Raw genomic sequence first — 18,349 nt, forward strand, 5'->3', positions numbered from 1 at the left:
GGGGGAATAATTGAGATAAAATGAGTAAATAATAATAAATAATTGAAATAAATAAATAAATAATAATTAATGCTGTGATAAAATTGAGTGACTCTGTCAGCAAGCTTTTGACTCGTGACAGCCCGTTCATTCTTTATTCTGTTCTCCAGCCAGTTTTTCTTTGGATGACCTTCTTCGTGCTACATCCAATGTACCTTGAAGAATGACTTTTGATAGTGAGTCTAGTTTCACAACATGACCAAACCAGCTCAGCTTCTGTCTCTTCACAGTATTGAGTTCCTCATGTTTACAAATAATTAATAATTATGTTAAATATTAATTACTGCTAATCATGTTCAATATGAGTCTTTACAATTTTGTTTTTACTTTAGACGCAAGTTTGATTTGTTTCACTGCGCTGTGTGGCATAAGATGCACGCGATATTTATGAATGGAGTAATCGTTTTTCTCTAGACCAAGCCGAGTCAATAACTTTGATCTTGTAGTATCTTGTGTCTATAGTTTGGCTTTTTATTTTTAATCAGGGCATTCCGGTTGTGGAGGGCAACTTGAACCATCTCTACCATTATTTAAGAAATGTTGATGTCAAGTTTTATTTAGATTGGTGAAATGGTTGAACACATTCCTACATATTACATTCTACTTGATGTAATCCACAGCAACTTACGACCCAAAGAGAAAGACCCGCCTCTACAATGTGAGTGCATCTGTTGCTGGTACCTTAGAACTGGACTGTGGACTCTGTTCTATTTCCAATGTAGACGTGATGGCTCACTCTGAATATAGCAAGAATTCATGTCAAGGTTTGACTCAAGAACTGAAGACAAGCAGCATGGATTGTTGGTGGAAGGTAAGGACACTGCTCAATGTTTAGAGTCCGAGAGAGAGAGTCGAGTAGAAGAAAAGACATAGCTTACAATTAAATGTTTCAACTGGCTTCTCCCAAGTCTTTGTAGTCCTAGTGTACGTGTACTCTCTAAACTTTCTGCTTTTTTTATTCCTTTTTGTTTCCAGAACAATTGTACTGTGACCTATATCCCATCAATTATTGTGTTTCCTGAGAAAGAGATGCCGCCATATTGTTTTGGTAAAGAGACAAATGTCATAGAACTGAAATATTCCTGCGTTGAGAACTATGGTAACATAACTTCCAATCAGTTTTGAACGTATGTCTGTGTTAATGTAATCTCTCTCTCTCTCTCTCTATATATATATATATATATACATATATATAAAATTTATTTATGTGTCTCTCTCTCTCTCTCTGGAAAGAGAAAAAAATAAAATGAGTTAAAATTTATATTATTCTTTCTCAAGTATAATGTTACAAATACGTATGCATTTCTTTCTGTTCTTGTGTATTATGTATTAGCAATTGTTCAATTTAAAAAAAAACTAACAATATTTAATATAAGTACATCAGTGGTTCTCAACCTTTTTAGTTCTACTTCCCCCTTGTGCAATCGTCCACTATGCGGCGACTCCAATAAGTAAAATCAACCTTGTTTTTGCTAAAATTATAAAAATGTAATAATAATTAATATACTTTAAAAATTGCCACAGTTTTATGTTTAATAACGAATCACTATAGTTCTACTTACAGCTAAATGACACATTAATGACTATTTGTTTATTTAGTTTTCTATTTGCGTATTCATGTTTTGGACTTATGTAACAAGCATGACAGAGTTTGGTAAAGATCCTACATTGCTACACAATTGTTGCAACAGTTTGTAAAAAACAAAACAATGGAATGATAAGGTTATTTCTGTTTCACCAGATCAGGACTTCTATAGGTCAGTCTTCACCAGATCAGGACTTCTATAGGTCAGTCTTTACAAGATCAGGACTTCTATAGGTCAGTCTTCACCAGATCAGGACTTCTATAGGTCAGTCTTTATAAGATCAGGACTTCTATAGGTCAGTCTTCACCAGATCAGGACTTCTATAGGTCAGTCTTTACCAGATCAGGACTTCTATAGGTCAGTCTTTACAAGATCAGGACTTTTATAGGTCAGTCTTCACCAGATCAGAACTTCTATAGGTCAGTCTTCACCAGATCAGAACTTCTATAGGTCAGTCTTCACCAGATCAGAACGTCTATAGGTCAGTCTTCACCAGATCAGAACTTCTATAGGTCAGTCTTTACAAGATCAGGACTTCTATAGGTCAGTCTTCACCAGATCAGCACGAACGTCACCTGCATCAAATCTTGTATTTATCCAGTAGGAGAATCCATAGAGATGTTGGCATTGAACTCATGAAAGTTGTCAAGCCAAAGTGTCATCTCTCTGCCAGTCCCTTTCATCGCTTCCAATTGTTTTGTTTTCTAACTACAAACGAAGATAACAAACGATCCTGTTGTTTTACAACTGCTTCAGTCACGTGACTTCAGTGGGAAATAGCAGAACATTTCTGTGCGCATCAAACTCAATACACCGCTTTGAAAACTGTCGACTGTTTGAAACCCTCGATTTCTGAAAATAGAAAGCATGAACATCATTTGTTTTTTTTAATAACTTCTTATAATTTTTATGGAAACGACTAACATGAATGGCGGATTCTGTACCGAAAGTTAAACTCTAGACCAACATTCAAGCATACTTACAGCAGCATCTTTGCAGACACTACAAATATTTTGTCAAAAGAAAGATTAAGTATTTTTCGTCATGACACTGGTTGTCCAATGCATCAGGTTCTGCACTCTGGCAAAAAAAAAAGGAAACTCGTTTTTAAAAACGCCATCATTTCAATACTGCATTGCTTGACAAAGCTTTATATCTAAACTACTGTATGTCCTTGTCGCCAAAGCTTTATATCTAAACTACAGTATGTCCTTGTCGGCAAAGTTTTATATCTAAACTACTGTATGTCCTTGTCGGCAAAGTTTTATATCTAAACTACTGTATGTCCTTGTCGCCAAAGTTTTATATCTAAACTACTGTATGTCCTTGTCGGCAAAGCTTTATATCTAAACTACTGTATGTCCTTGTCGGCAAAGTTTGTATCCAAATGACGTTTCAGTTTGTTCTCTGTTTCTGATTCTAGAACTTTGTTACCAAATGTGCACTTGTAGTTTTTCCATTCGTGTCCTAGCTATGACATCAGACAGTAGTGTATAACGTGTCCTAGCTATTGACATAAGACAGTAGTGTATAACGTGTCCTAGCTATTGACATAAGACAGTAGTGTATAACATGTCCTAGCTATTGACATAAGACAGTAGTGTATAACGTGTCCTAGCTATTGACATAAGACAGTAGTGTATAACGTGTCCTAGCTATGACATCAGACAGTAGTGTATAACGTGTCCTAGCTATTGACATCAGACAGTACTGTATAACGTGTCCTAGCTATTGACATAAGACAGTAGTGTATAACGTGTCCTAGCTATTGACATCAGACAGTACTGTATAACGTGTCCTAGCTATTGACATAAGACAGTACTGTATAACGTGTCCTAGCTATTGACATAAGACAGTAGTGTATAACGTGTCCTAGCTATTGACATCAGACAGTAGTGTATAACGTGTCCTAGCTATTGACATAAGACAGTAGTGTATAACGTGTCCTAGCTATTGACATAAGACAGTAGTGTATAACGTGTCCTAGCTATTGACATCAGACAGTACTGTATAATGTGTCCTAGCTATTGACATAAGACAGTAGTGTATAACGTGTCCTAGCTATTGACATAAGACAGTAGTGTATAACAGCGTCATTATTGAAGTTCCATTTTCATAGATTTGTTTCATAATGAAAATATGACCTCAAATAATATGATTGTTTATTAATAATTTAAAAAACCTTCCCTTAGGAATTATATATAAATATTATACAATAGCAAAACGCTACGGCTTTTTATGGACAGTCATCTAAACTATTAAAATATTGATGCTGCGACAGTTAAAATACTTATACTCGAACGACAATCAGTGTTAGAAATAATTACTACGCATGAAAATTTAGTACAATGTCAATTTTTTTAAAGAAAAATGTTTACTTTTTCGATGGTCTTAGGCGACCCCTATAAAATCGTCATTCGACCCCCAAAGGGGTCGCAATCACAGGTTGAAAACCCCTGATGTACATATTGTAATAAACCTGGTGGTAACAATGATGAGGGTAGTTGTATGTGTAGAGAGCCGACGCAAATCGCCACAGGCCAACGCTAGACGAGCGGTCAACCAAAACGCGTTGCGACGGTCAGCCACGACGGTTCGGGAAGGATCTGTGTGGTGAACAGAGCTCAAGAGCGTCACGAAGGATGTAGTCATATGATCAACCAGAATGTTCGAGAGACGTTCCGCCCTGTTCTATAAGGCCATTAGGAACCCTATATCATATAGCGGAGGTGTCACAGTCAAGTTAGTTCAGTACGACGAGTCAGTACAGTCCGGGCTCACTATAGTGCGGGTTCACTACAGTCCGGTTCACTACAGACGACTTGGTTCAGCGGTATGGTTCTGTACGGCGCTTTACGACGGTTCGGTGCAGAGTACTGTCAAGTACATCAAGAAACCTCGCCAGTAAGAGACGGCGTCTTGATATTGATCTGTGATCGAGTCCGACACAAGGAGCCCAGTGTGTGAAGTCAGTCCTGAACTGTTGAACCCAGTGTGTGAAGTCAGTCTTGAACTGTTGAACCCAGTGTGTGAAGTCAGTCCTGAACTGTTGAACCCAGTGTGTGAAGTCAGTCCTGAACTGTTGAACCCAGTGTGTGAAGTCAGTCCTGAACAGTTGAACCCAGTGTGTGAAGTCAGTCCTGAACTGTTGAACCCAGTGTGTGAAGTCAGTCCTGAACAGTTGAACCCAGTGCAAGACCGAGACGGAGAGCCCAGCGCAAGAGTTGATACGTTGGTACGGTTGTTCACGAAGAAATATTTGTAGTCTGTGTTACATTGTTGCTAATTGTACAGTATTGGCTGTGATTTATTGAACATTAAAGTGTTACGTTATTTTGGAATCCTGAGTTGTCAAGTTCTTAAAGTTGGTAGTGTCGTGTGGTGCAGTTTGCAGAGAGCCTTGATAGTGAGAAACGTTATAATATTGAAAACTATTTTTAATTTAAGATAGAACAGCAAGGCGTTCGTTGTATTTATTACTAGATCTAGTCCTTGAGTTCAACATTGCCATTGCTAGGTTCATCTCATTGTCTACTTGTAAACACACAATGTTCTCTCTGGCCTTATTCAGACTGGCTGGACCTTGTGCACTGTGCAACAGATTTAGTCTTTATTTGTGTAATTTGTTTTTTAGCGTCAACATACATTTACACTCTATTCTTTTTCGATTAAAAGACTTAAGTCATTATAATACTTTATCTAAAAATAGGAACTCTAATGAATGACGTCATTCCCAAAGTCCAAACAATTCAGTCAAATAAAGGCTACATTCAAGCAATCTTGACAGAAGAGAAAGCTTTTCATTCAGACCATTTGCTGTCTCAGATACGTAGGTATGTTCGCATAATGGAATGATCATGTGCACTATGGAAATAAAACATGAACACAAAGGCATAGTACAGTGGATAGACCATTTACAATTATGTTTTGTTACATTTATGGACAACACCTAAGGGCCAAAACGTTTGAAATTGAAAAAACACACAATTTACTCGACCTTTTCTGGTTGTCTTGACTGGCACAAGTTCTCTAGACACAACAAGTTCTCTAGACACAACATGTTCTCTAGACACAACAAGTTCTCTAGACACAACAAGTTCTCTAGACACAACAATTTCTCTAGACACAACAAGCTCTCTAGACACAACATGTTCTCTAGACACAACAAGCTCTCTAGACGTATAACTAATAACTACAACTGTTTGTTTCGTTCAGTGTCTTCATCTGTATCACAGTACCCAAAGATGTCTTCATTAGTATCATAATACCCAGAGATGTCTTCATTTGTATCGTAGTACCAAGAGATGTCTTCATTTACATCATTGTACCTCCCCATAGATGTCTTCATTTGTATCATAGTACCAAGAGATGTCTTCATTTACATCATTGTACCTCCCCAGAGATGTCTTCATTTGTATCATAGTACCAAGAGATGTCTTCATTTACATCATTGTACCTCCCCAGAGATGTCTTCATTTGTATCATAGTACCAAGAGATGTCTTCATTTACATCATTGTACCTCCCCATAGATGTCTTCATTTGTATCATAGTACCAAGAGATGTCTTCATTTACATCATTGTACCTCCCCAGAGATGTCTTCATTTGTATCATAGTACCAAGAGATGTCTTCATTTACATCATTGTACCTCCCCAGAGATGTCTTCATTTGTATCATAGTACCAAGAGATGTCTTCATTTACATCATTGTACCTCCCCAGAGATGTCTTCATTTGTATCATAGTACCAAGAGATGTCTTCATTTACATCATTGTACCTCCCCATAGATGTCTTCATTTGTATCATAGTACCAAGAGATGTCTTCATTTACATCATTGTACCTCCCCAAAGATGTCTTCATTTGTATCATAGTACCAAGAGATGTATTCATTTACATCATTGTACCTCCCCAGAGATGTCTTCATTTGTATCATAGTACCAAGAGATGTCTTCATTTACATCATTGTACCTCCCCAGAGATGTCTTCATTTGTATCATAGTACCAAGAGATGTCTTCATTTACATCATTGTACCTCCCCATAGATGTCTTCATTTGTATCATAGTACCAAGAGATGTCTTCATTTACATCATTGTACCTCCCCAGAGATGTCTTCATTTGTATCATAGTACCAAGAGATGTCTTCATTTACATCATTGTACCTCCCCAGAGATGTCTTCATTTGTATCATAGTACCAAGAGATGTCTTCATTTACATCATTGTACCTCCCCAGAGATGTCTTCATTTGTATCATAGTACCAAGAGATGTCTTCATTTACATCATTGTACCTCCCCATAGATGTCCTAGTCGAAATTCTTGTTTAAAAACCGTTGATTTTGTCTGTAAGTTTTTCGATCGTTTGTCTTTCTGATGTAAGATCTGAGTGATAAATGTTTTTTTCAAGACTGCTTTCTGACATGTTTCTCCTATACAAACTCTCACTTTCTCTCTGACAGCAAGATCATTAGGTAATATTGCATGAGCATCGTATTTCACCTTGCTTCTCATCTGTCCTGCCATTAGTTATGTCTCTGCCTTCTCAGGTACCGATGGTTTCAACTGTTTAGGATCAGATGGAGTAATGTCCCTGAGTCTTCTGTTCATCAGTGGTTGTGAATGTGAATGAGTCAGACCAATTATTGGAGTATTTCTAAATGTATTTCAAGCATAGCGAGATATGGATCTTTCCCACTTTCGTATGCTTTGTTGAATATCTGCTTAACGTTACCAACATACAGCTCACTTTGACTATAGAGGCTTGATGTGATTATCTTGAAACCCCATTCAGTAGCAAACTGGGTCTATCTATAGCTTTTGAATGGCATATTGTCGCTCACTACTTCTTCTGGTATGCCATGTCTAGCCAAAATACCTTTCAAAGCCCTGATAACACATCCCACTGTTTTGTTCTCAAGTCGTTTTATTTCAAACAGTCATTGTTCCTCCATTGAAACAAAGTTATCGCAACCTTTGTCTTAAGACATAGTCCAGTCGGAAACATAAGACCAACAGAACGATGTGTTTGACGCTCTGAAGCATTCCACCGTGTCAACGTGAGCAAGACGGTTTAAATCGTGTCTGTGGGTCCTATAAAGTTTTCAGTCAATCTTATAGCAGGTCCCATAAAGTTTGAAGTCACTCTTATAGCAGGTCCTATAAAGTTTTCAGTCAATCTTATAGCAGGTCCCATAAAGTTTGAAGTCACTCTTATAGCAGGTCCTATAAAGTTTGAAGTCAATCTTATAGCAGGTCCTATAAAGTTTGAAGTCACTCTTATAGCAGGTCCCATAAAGTTTGAAGTCACTCTTATAGCAGGTCCTATAAAGTTTGAAGTCACTCTTATAGCAGGTCCTATAAAGTTTGAAGTCACTCTTATAGCAGGTCCTATAAAGTTTGAAGTCACTCTTATAGCAGGTCCTATAAAGTTTGAAGTCACTCTTATAGCAGGTCCTATAAAGTTTGAAGTCACTCTTATAGCAGGTCCTATAAAGTTTGAAGTCACTCTTATAGCAGGTCCTATAAAGTTTTAAGTCACTCTTATAGCAGGTCCTATAAAGTTTTAAGTCACTCTTATAGCAGGTCCTATAAAGTTTGAAGTCACTCTTATAGCTGGTCCTATAAAGAACATTAACATCGCCTTTCAATTTAAATATTTCATTTTTTTTAAACATTAATAAAAAAGAATGTTGATTTTACATGATCACTATTCAATTATCGATTGATTAGAACAATAAAATGCAAAAGATATTTTTCCCCTTCAAACAAAAAGATATCGTCCAGCCTCTCTTGTAAGCATGTCGCACTCCGATTGGGCGTGAACAAAAATTCCGAAATATATCACAAGTCTGCATATTTAAACCAAGCCTTGTAGTCTGCTTTTAAGGGCGCCCCTGAATACATTTTGGTTACTGAAGAGTCTTGAGAAGAATTTCCGCAGAAATAGTTAAAGTAGAATTTGTAGACTTTCCCAAACTTCATGATGTTGAGACTGCAACAGCAACAGTCCCACCTGACTCTGATGGTCTTCAGACTTGTTTGGTCTCATTGACTTGTCTAAGGACACTTGAAGACACAATAACGTCCATCTATGGACAATAAAGGACATACTGCTGATTGCTCCGTGGCATACATCTTTAGCAAGAAAAAGTTTGACCAAATTCCTCCTTGACCAAATGACTAAAGGTGGTTTCTGAAATCAAGTCTGTGGTTTTGAAGCTACTTGAGTTACATCAACCATGGGTTGATTTATAAAACACAAAACTTTTTATAATAAATAGTGTTGTGTTTTTTTTTCACTATACTATGCTGGTATACATTATACCTCTTTTCATGAAAAAACATTTCAATAAATTTGGCTATTTCATAAACGCTTAGTGTGAACTATAGTTGGCCCTGCCCGCCATCCTGTGCAAGTTTTGGGCTAGGATGACGTAATCTTCAATGCTGAGGGAATGTCCAAGACACGTAAGACATACAAACTATACAATTATTGACATGCTTCACCCACTCTCATAAATTAGTGGTGATTTGTGCGAAACGCTCAATAGGACATTTGAAAATTATAAATTAAAGAAATCATTTTGGGGGGGGGGGGGGAACAATATCATCGATTTTTTTTCTACCATTGTTTCCAGTTTTTTTTTTTGGGAGGACAAAATTAAAAAATACATACGCATTAAAATGTTTTTGATATAACACAAATTACACAACAAATGTAAATCCCAATAGTAGTAGGAGTGCTGTCACAGTTCGACTAGCCATATCCCTTCTCTTTCCCAGTCAGCAGCTGTTCTAAGCAGGCTATCAAGAGAGAGGCCGGTCCATAGTTATCCAGCTAGCGTGTCTTTGGACGGCCCTTTGTGCTCCCTCCACTGTACTTTGAAGAATGACTCGATAGTGAATCATGTCCTACATTATGACTCAAATCCCAAATCTAATGGACAAAAATCACTACTGCGCCTTACATAAAACATGCGTTTAAACATACCCACAAACGATATATATATATATATATATATACAATTCTTTATCAAGACAATAACAAGAACATATATTATGAGGCAAAAAAAAAATAAGCCTTATCTTCGAGTCCAAAGATTAGTAAGGAATGCAGTATTTCCCGTGGCTGCGAAGCCCCAGCTGCGACCTACATATTTTGCCACATCCAGGACAAGCATAACCATTGTCCACAGGTGGTCGATTTAGATTTTCTTTTAGATCTTTTGGTTTCAAATGAGGCAAAACTAGTGTCCACTAAAATGTCCCAAAAGGCTGCCCCAGTACAACTAGCGTACTAAAACGAACAAGACACATCGTCCTGCTTCCTAATCGGTTATGGAAGAACAACTACAAGAAGGTCAAAAGGGTCAAGTTGGCAATGTGCCTATTTTGACCATTTTCACCCTCCAGCAGTTGATGACTTATCAGCTCATTTCTCTCGAGTCCGAAGATTAGGGTTATAGTATTTATATTAAGAAGAATTATGAACTTGCTCAAACGCATTCACAATTTTATTTTGAGAAATGCTAAACTAAAGAAGGCGGCAACTGCATGAGGGCATCTAGGTCGAGATCTGCTCCGACGGAAATGTTATTATTTTTAGCGGCCCCCGTAAGGGGAAAAGCCGCTATTAGGTTTGTGCAAAATGACCGTCTGTTCGTCTGTCACAATCAGATCTCGAAAACTAGAAATGATATGAATAATATTATTCACCATTATATGCGGCTTGAAAAGTTTAGGTGCAACGGCTACTTTTGGTTTTCTAAAAGCAAACCGTTTAATTCATAAAATTAATTATGCATGCGATTTTTTTCATAAAAATACACCAATTCTAAAACAATTACGTAAATGTAAGGGAGGCAATGTTCTAATTTGTTAACAAAGAAGGAAAATTTATTGTGTATTATCAGTATCACTACGTCAAATATATTTCTAAAACGTGTCATGTTGCTAAATTAATTCCTTAAAAAATTTTAAATAATCAGATTTTATTTATATTTTGCTTAGTGCCCCATCCAAATAAAAGCCGCTTATTTTTGTGCGTTTTGTCTGTCCGTCACTTTTACATTTTTTTTTTAAATTCTAAAAGCTATTGAAAATCTGATTTACCCTTTAATGTTCCTCCCATAACATTTCAATAGTTTTAAGTCTCTATAATTGATTGTTTCGGATGTTTTTGTGCAAAACTAATCAATGCCAACGAATGTTAGTTTGCTGTTCTAATCTATATTACATTTAATTTCCATGCTTAAACGTTTGCAAAAACACATTATCAATAATATGTTGTTCCGCTTTTTAATGTAAATAGCATAGAAACGCTAAATCAAAATCTCTATACTGACAGTTATATTTCATTAACTGTAAAAATGTTCCGGATATTGTTTTATAAAAAAATGAATTTAGACAAATGATTATTTGAAATCGCATAATTGACTAATATTACACCTATATTCTTTGACAATACGTCCGTATAGTTTGATTATCGATATCAAATTGTTCCGTATTTTCAACTTTAAACAAATTTCAAAAATATCGACAATAGGTTATTCAGGTTTTTTTTTAAAAAGAAAGTAATTTACTAGAAACGATTATTGAAAATCACTTTTAAGACTTATTTTACATTTCTTGCTGGAACATAACAAAAGTTTTTTTAATCGATAAAGAATGTTCCGGATTTTGTTTTGAAAAGAAATCGACCTACATTGCTTACATTTTCTTACTTTTCTTTTCTCGTCGCCAAAAATTTTCTAATTTTATGAAATAATCTACTAACGCTAAATTACTGTTTGAAATCCCTCTTCTAATTAATAAAACAAATAATCTTCTCATTTACGAAAAAATATAGTTCCGGATTTTCATGAAAAATAGTTTAACTCTATTTTTATGTAAAATCTCACTTCTCTCTTACAGTACATTAAATTTTCTAGCTAAAACGTTACAAAATCTAATAATCGTTAATATTATGTTCCGATTTTTAAGGAAAACAACTACCAAACACCAAAGTACTATATGAAAATCTCTCCACAAGGCTGTGGTACATCTAATTTTTATACGAGACCATCCCAAAAATTTAATTAACGGTATTACATTTATCTGTATCTCTTTTTCTCTTATTATTTATACAAACATCCGGAACAATCTATTATATATACTTAAATCTATTGCGTTCATACTTAAAACTATTGCGATGTTTCAAAACGAAAATGAAAGGTTAATCACATTTTCAATAGCTTTTAGTTGTTTTTATTTTAACATGACGAACAGACAGACTGACAGACAAAAGCAAAAACAAACTGAGCAACAATGTCTATGAACCCTCGTTAAATATCTCTTGTTAATAAAGAAACTCTTTTGCTACTAGCCTATTGTGACGTAATTGATTTTTTTTCCTTTGACGTCATATGATTGGATTCTTTAAATTTCACTTATTGATGAAGGCATTTTTTTATATTCTAACTAGGCTTTGTGACATAGTGTGTTTTTTTCCTTTGACGTCATATGGAGTTAATTCTTTAAATGAAATGCAAGAAGAAATCACTCGGTGCACCAATGTCTATGAACCCTCAACAAGCTGCTCGTATTAATGACATTTTTAGTCTAAATAGGCCGTGTGACATAGTGTTTTTTTTTTCCTTTGACTTCATATGGAGTTAATTCTTCAAATGAAATGCTAAAACAACTCGGTATAGTAATGTTTATTAAACATCGTAATGTGACTCGTATTTTAAAAAGACATAATAGCTAGATTTAGATCTAGATTTTTTTTACACAGAGCTAGATTTTTTACACTAGATCTAGATGTTTTTTACACAAGAGCTAGATTTTTAAACTAGATTTAGATTTATATTCTAATTAAAATTATTGTAGATTCTAGATCTAGAATTTCTTGGTCTAGTTTAGAATGTTTGTTGTTTTACATGTTTCGGATGTTCCTTCAGAGTTAATAATAATAATCTTTATTGTCCGTATGGAAATTTGTTTTACAATTTGTGCATTACACCAAACAAAAACATTATAACTATAAGAAACCAAAGTGTACATTCACACCAGACTCACTCATAATTTACATGGGACAAAGTTTATACCAGATTGTTATTATTTAATGATTTGATTGCCAGGGGAACAACTAAGTGTTTGTGTCTGTTTGTCTTTGCTATCTCTTTGTATCTCTTTTGTGATGATAAAATCACAAGCTCCTGACACAAAGGGTGATTCTTTGTTTTGAGGATCTTGTTAGCTTTTTTTCGCTAACATTAAACGTCAAGTTGAAGTCCAAACCTCCCGCAGGACGACGGGGAATAAGAGCGGGAAGGGCTTGAACCTGGAACCATCGATAAATTCAAACGACAGTACAGCGCGCAAACCACACGACCAGACAACCATGATTTAGACTAGATCAAGATCTATAATTTCAATTTCTAGAATTAAAGTGTAGATTTATATTTCCAAATGTCTAGATCAATATTGCAATGTTATAAAGTACTAAAACTATCCATCCATCCCAGTGGCGCTACAGCCCATGGAGGGTTCTGGCCTGCTTTAACACATCCTTCCATTCAGATCTCTTCTGGGCCTTTCGTCTCCACGCCCTAACCCCAAGCTGCTTCAGATCTGCTTCCACGTCATCTATCCATCGCATTCGGGGTCTGCCTTTGGGTCGCTTGCCTTTTGGTTTTTGCCTGTATACGATTTTCGCCCCTCTGTTGTCTGACATTCTTTCAAGGTGACCTGCCCAACGTAGTCTGTTCTTTTTTATTTCGTTCACTATTGGTGTGTCTTCATACAATTGATATATCTCATGGTTAGTGCGTGTCCTGTACTAAAACTAATCTACTATTTTTAAATGTAATATTGCATTCAGTCTAAAATAGATTATCTAGGAGTTTTTGTTACATATATCTTATTTTAATGACATCTACTGTGACAAGTCAGAAGCTTGCTGTCAGAGTTATGTAAATAAATATTCTTCATTTTTAACTTTGTATCTATCTTTCATTGCTTGTCTCGTTGGGTGCCTGCTCTCGATTTATATGCTGATGGGTTGGTGTGTGATAGCTTTAAAAATAATCATCCCCTAGACATTAAACGCGCCCAACACACGTCACCTTTCCCCAACCTGTCACATCTACATTATTCCAAATTTATATTTTAGATCTAGATCTAGTAGATATAGATCTTAAGAGTGCTAAATCATAAGTTTAATTTAGTTAGATCTACATTCTCATTCTAGTTTCATTTAAATGAAAAATGTGCTGGGACATCGAGCAGACGTTGCCGAAGTACAAGCTCGATGCCTTGTTCTTTTCTTTTTTTTTCAATTACAAATCAATACCAAAAGATTATCTAAAATCGCTTGTCTGACATATTGTACATATTGTCATGCCGTAATGTATAATATATCTATTTATCAATAATAGGCTATTAGTTTGTTATTTAGTTAAAGCACTGCCTTGTGAATATGCGGGATCTGACAGGGATCCTACTTGGACTGGGCCACCTCTGAGTTTGGGTAACAACTTAAACTCTTTTTGTAATCTTGTTTAAATTTTTCTTTAATTGATATCATAGGTTCCGAATTCAAATCAAACCAAAGAATGCGAGTTGTACAGAAGTACACATAAGCTTAAGGAACAATATCTTTCAACAAGGTAAAAGTTTTCCATTTCAATTGAATTTTTTACTGTATTTACTCTTTGTAAACTATTCAAGGAGAATTGATGACGTAAACAGTGATTTACTTTATTCATGAAGTTTTATTCCGGATTGAAATTTAAAACTTCCGGCCTCCGAGTTCATAAGTGTCACAGACTACAACAAAACATAAGGATGTCACGTAAGGAAACTATTTCTTTACGTTTATTTGTAGATTGAAAACTTTCTAGCTTAAGATCATGGTTGCATGTTGTTGACAAGTAATGACAAGTTTATTTAAAACGATGTTAATATTATTCGTATATACTACAAAATGTCGAATTATCCCCGAGTAAAAAAGCGGCTATCTCTTCAAATAGCATGTTCGAATGTCCACACAATGCAGGACAATGTCGTGAACGATTGCCCGCAACGGATCTCTGTTCTAGTGGCAATGAAACAACTGTCTAGGCTGGGCTTGGACGTTGCTTCCCTTAGTAAAGTACGTCTGGCAGGTCAAGGATCACTGAGAGAGAGGGGAGCTGGTTACACTCTCTACTGGTCTGGGAGAAGCCTCGAGGAAAACAGATAATCTGGAGTAGGCCCAATTATAAAGTAAACTATCCCCAACAATCTGCAGAACATACGTATTGGTCACTCTGGTCAATTGATGTCCCTTAGACTTCCACTGGATGGATCTAGGCTCCTTACAGTGATTAGCATCTACGTCCCTGCTATCGGACCCGAACGTGAAAGGACCAATTCTATGGTGACTTGAAGCGAGTCTTGGGAAAGGTGAACACAACGGACAAACTTGTTGTCTTGGGTGAATTCAACGCCCAAGTGGGCAGTGACTACAGCACATGGTATTGGTAATTGTAACGATAGATTATTGCTGAAACTCTTTTCGAAATTCCAACCCGTGGTTACCAGTACCGTTTTCCAAAAACAACAACAACAAAAGTTTCATGACACCCGCGCTCTCAACGTTGGCATCTAGTTGACTATAGACTAGTCAAGCAATGCGATGTTGGTGAAGTAATGCCCATCTGAGCTATGTCTAGCGCTGACTGTTATACAGACCACCACCTTCTTCATTGCCAGTTCAATATCTCAATCAAAGCTCAAAAAAAAAAATACTACCTTCGGACTAGGAAGCTACATATCAAAAGGTTGTTGATTGTACAGGACAAATTATAGTGGATGTACAGGACAAGTTTGTGGATGTACAGAACAAGTTGGTGATGATTTTCAATCCGATAGTTCTTGTTGCTCCTTCACAAAATTCGCTGATGATGCGGCTCTTCTTGCCCTGCTCTCAGAGAGCTCAAACGTAAATGAGTATTTCAAAGAATTAGAACACATTGAGGAATACTGTAAAGATAATTTTTTATTATTAAATGTAAAAAAAAACAAAGAAATGATAATTGATTTTCGCAGGGACAAGAAGGAAAATGATATTGTTTCTGTAGCTGGAGAGACTATTGAAATTGTGCAAACCTTTAAATACCTTGGTACTATCCTAGACTATAAACTAAATTTTACTGCAAATACTGATTATATCAGCAAAAAAGGGCAGCAAAGATTACGACTACTAAGAAAACTGTCCTCGTTTAATGTTAGCGAAAAGGCCTTGGCTATGTTTTATCACGTTCACATCTGCAATATTTTAAGTTTCAATATCACTGCCTGGTATGGCAATCTGAGCATTAAAAATAAAATAAACTTAATAGAATCCTCAATGCTGCTGGCAAAATCATTGGCAAAAAACAAACCTCATTAGGGCAGTTGTTTGAGACAAACATTTATAAAAAAGCTATCAAGATCCTCGAAATAAAGAATCACCCTTTCTGTCAGGATTTTGTGATTTTACCATCACAAAAGAGATACAAGACACCGATAGCAAAGACAAACAGACACAAACACTCTTTTGTTCCCCTGGCAATCAAATCATTAAATAAGAACAATCTGGTATAAACTTTGTCACATGTACATTATGAGTGAGTCTGGTGTGAATGTACACTTTGGTTTCTTATAGTTATAATGTTTTTTGTTTGGTGTAATGCACAAATTGTAAGACAAATTTCCTTACGGATAATAAAGATTATTATTATTATTATTTTTACATGATACGTTTAGAGCCATGACACAACGACCTGGACAGTGGGCTCTTGCAATAAGCCTGAGACTAGTTCAATTCAAAGAGCTATAAATAAAAAAACAACTCATTCATTTCTTTCTGTGCTCGCAAACCTCGACAGAACTTCTTTACTGCCTTCTTAATCTTCGAACTCGAAGACATTACCATAGATATGTAGCAAAGTGGGCTAGAACTATAAACTGAAAACGACATTAAATGATCTAAATAACCATCTAGATATTGAAGTATACATCTAGTTGGGTAATTTAACAATTTTTTAAAAATATAATACAACAGAATTATCTAGTTATGTAGAGCTTCACGTAGGGTTTATAACGAGACCAAGATTATCTTTTATGAAAAACTCTGCTCCAGTTTTTTAAAAAAATGTTTTGCAAAGAGAAATTAAGTGTGTAGCAATATTGATACCGAAAACAAGATGAAAATGTTGATTGGAATGCTCATTAAAATGAATGAGACAAATAAATGTATCTTTTAAGTCACACTTTATTTCACATTTAATATTATAAGTTCTATGTTTGCAATGTCCAGGTAACAGATGGCTCATTGAAGGCGATGGTATTAAGTGTGAATCTATAAATAAAAACACGACATCAATCCCAAAGTTGAATGGATCCTTTATTAATGTTAACCTTAATTTAGACAATGCCGGATTAATATCAAAAAGTATTTTCTTCTTTGAATGTAAGTATCATGACACATTATTTCACTCTAATACTATCTAGCACTAGTTGTTATATCACTCCAATACTATATATCACTAGTAGTTTATGCTATTCGGACACCTATAAGCCAAAATTTCAAAGTTTGACTTTGACAGCGCATTATTTGACAATTGTTCTTCCTAACAACAAACATGAAGTACCAAAATGTTCTTTAGTGTTAGAAGAAAAGGTTGTCTACTTAGTTTGGTGCCCCTAGCCTATAGTTGTTATTATAGTTAAGGTCAAAGAGGTCATGTGCCATTATTTAATACGGATAGATTTTTCAGAGTTTATTTAATTTTGAACACCATAATTTATTTTGGCTTTAAGAAACTCAGATTTAAATTCTATATTAATATTATCTAAATGTATAGATGCCCCATTCATTTCAAATAAGACAGTGACATTTTGTTTTAAATTTCAAAGTAGTTAAGTCGTACTACAATCGGTTTATATTTATTGTGTGACTGAATAGAGTTCAATGATTAATTTGTACTGTTGAATTTATGTTTGCATGTTTTATTGAGAGTTGTACTTTAATTTGCACTGTTTATTTTATGTTGTGTGTATTATTTTTCACTATTTTTATTAATATACAATTTCAAATTAGTTTTCTTTTCTTTTTTTTGTGTGCTTTCTGAGCATAACCATGTTATTAATATTATTTAGATTATTTACTTTCAACAATAAGTAAAAAAAAATAATTATAAAAAAAAAAACAAAGACTTTTACAGGCTTTTAAAGATTTATATACAGCTGTATTCAAATTTATTTATTTACAATTTCATCATGTTTAAGTTGATTATTCACAATTGGTATGATTTACAATTGTAACAGAAAATAAAATTCAAGTGACCATTTTTAACTCTTAACAATAATATGCCAATAACAATAATATGGATGCTATAACAATAACAATAACAATAGCATGAGATAATGAAAGCATTTAGTATAGAAATGTAAAGAGTTCTATAAATATGTATGATAACATTTTTGTTAAAGTTTAATGTGAACTAACGATATTGATCGGGGCAACAGGCGGAACACAGAAAGTTGAATATTTCTAATCTGTTCCCACCAGGACAATCTTTATTCCCTCCTCAACAAGGCTGTCAGAAACGTTATCACCACCTTCGTTGTCACATTTTTTCTGTTCAGCCTCCTTCAGAGTCATCATTCCTGTCTTCATTTGTCTTTCTTCTTGGCAAAACATTTTTCTCCTTTTTCTT

At 35.2% G+C, this 18,349-nt stretch overlaps 1 protein-coding gene across 2 annotated transcripts in view; it reads left to right on the plus strand.

Moving 5' to 3' along the window:
* LOC106060782 (uncharacterized) overlaps nt 1-18,349 on the plus strand; it is a 70,913-nt gene that overhangs the window by 21,108 nt on the left and 31,456 nt on the right. For both annotated transcript variants that reach the window (XM_056041585.1, XM_056041586.1), the window contains exons 4-8: nt 660-850; nt 1,015-1,138; nt 5,335-5,458; nt 14,193-14,272; nt 16,948-17,100. In XM_056041585.1, the coding sequence (XP_055897560.1) occupies nt 660-850; nt 1,015-1,138; nt 5,335-5,458; nt 14,193-14,272; nt 16,948-17,100 (672 nt within the window). The remainder of the gene's footprint in view (nt 1-659; nt 851-1,014; nt 1,139-5,334; nt 5,459-14,192; nt 14,273-16,947; nt 17,101-18,349) is intronic.

This window comes from Biomphalaria glabrata, chromosome 9 (assembly GCF_947242115.1).
Source record: "Biomphalaria glabrata chromosome 9, xgBioGlab47.1, whole genome shotgun sequence".
In the NCBI taxonomy this organism is placed as follows: Eukaryota; Metazoa; Mollusca; class Gastropoda; family Planorbidae; genus Biomphalaria; species Biomphalaria glabrata.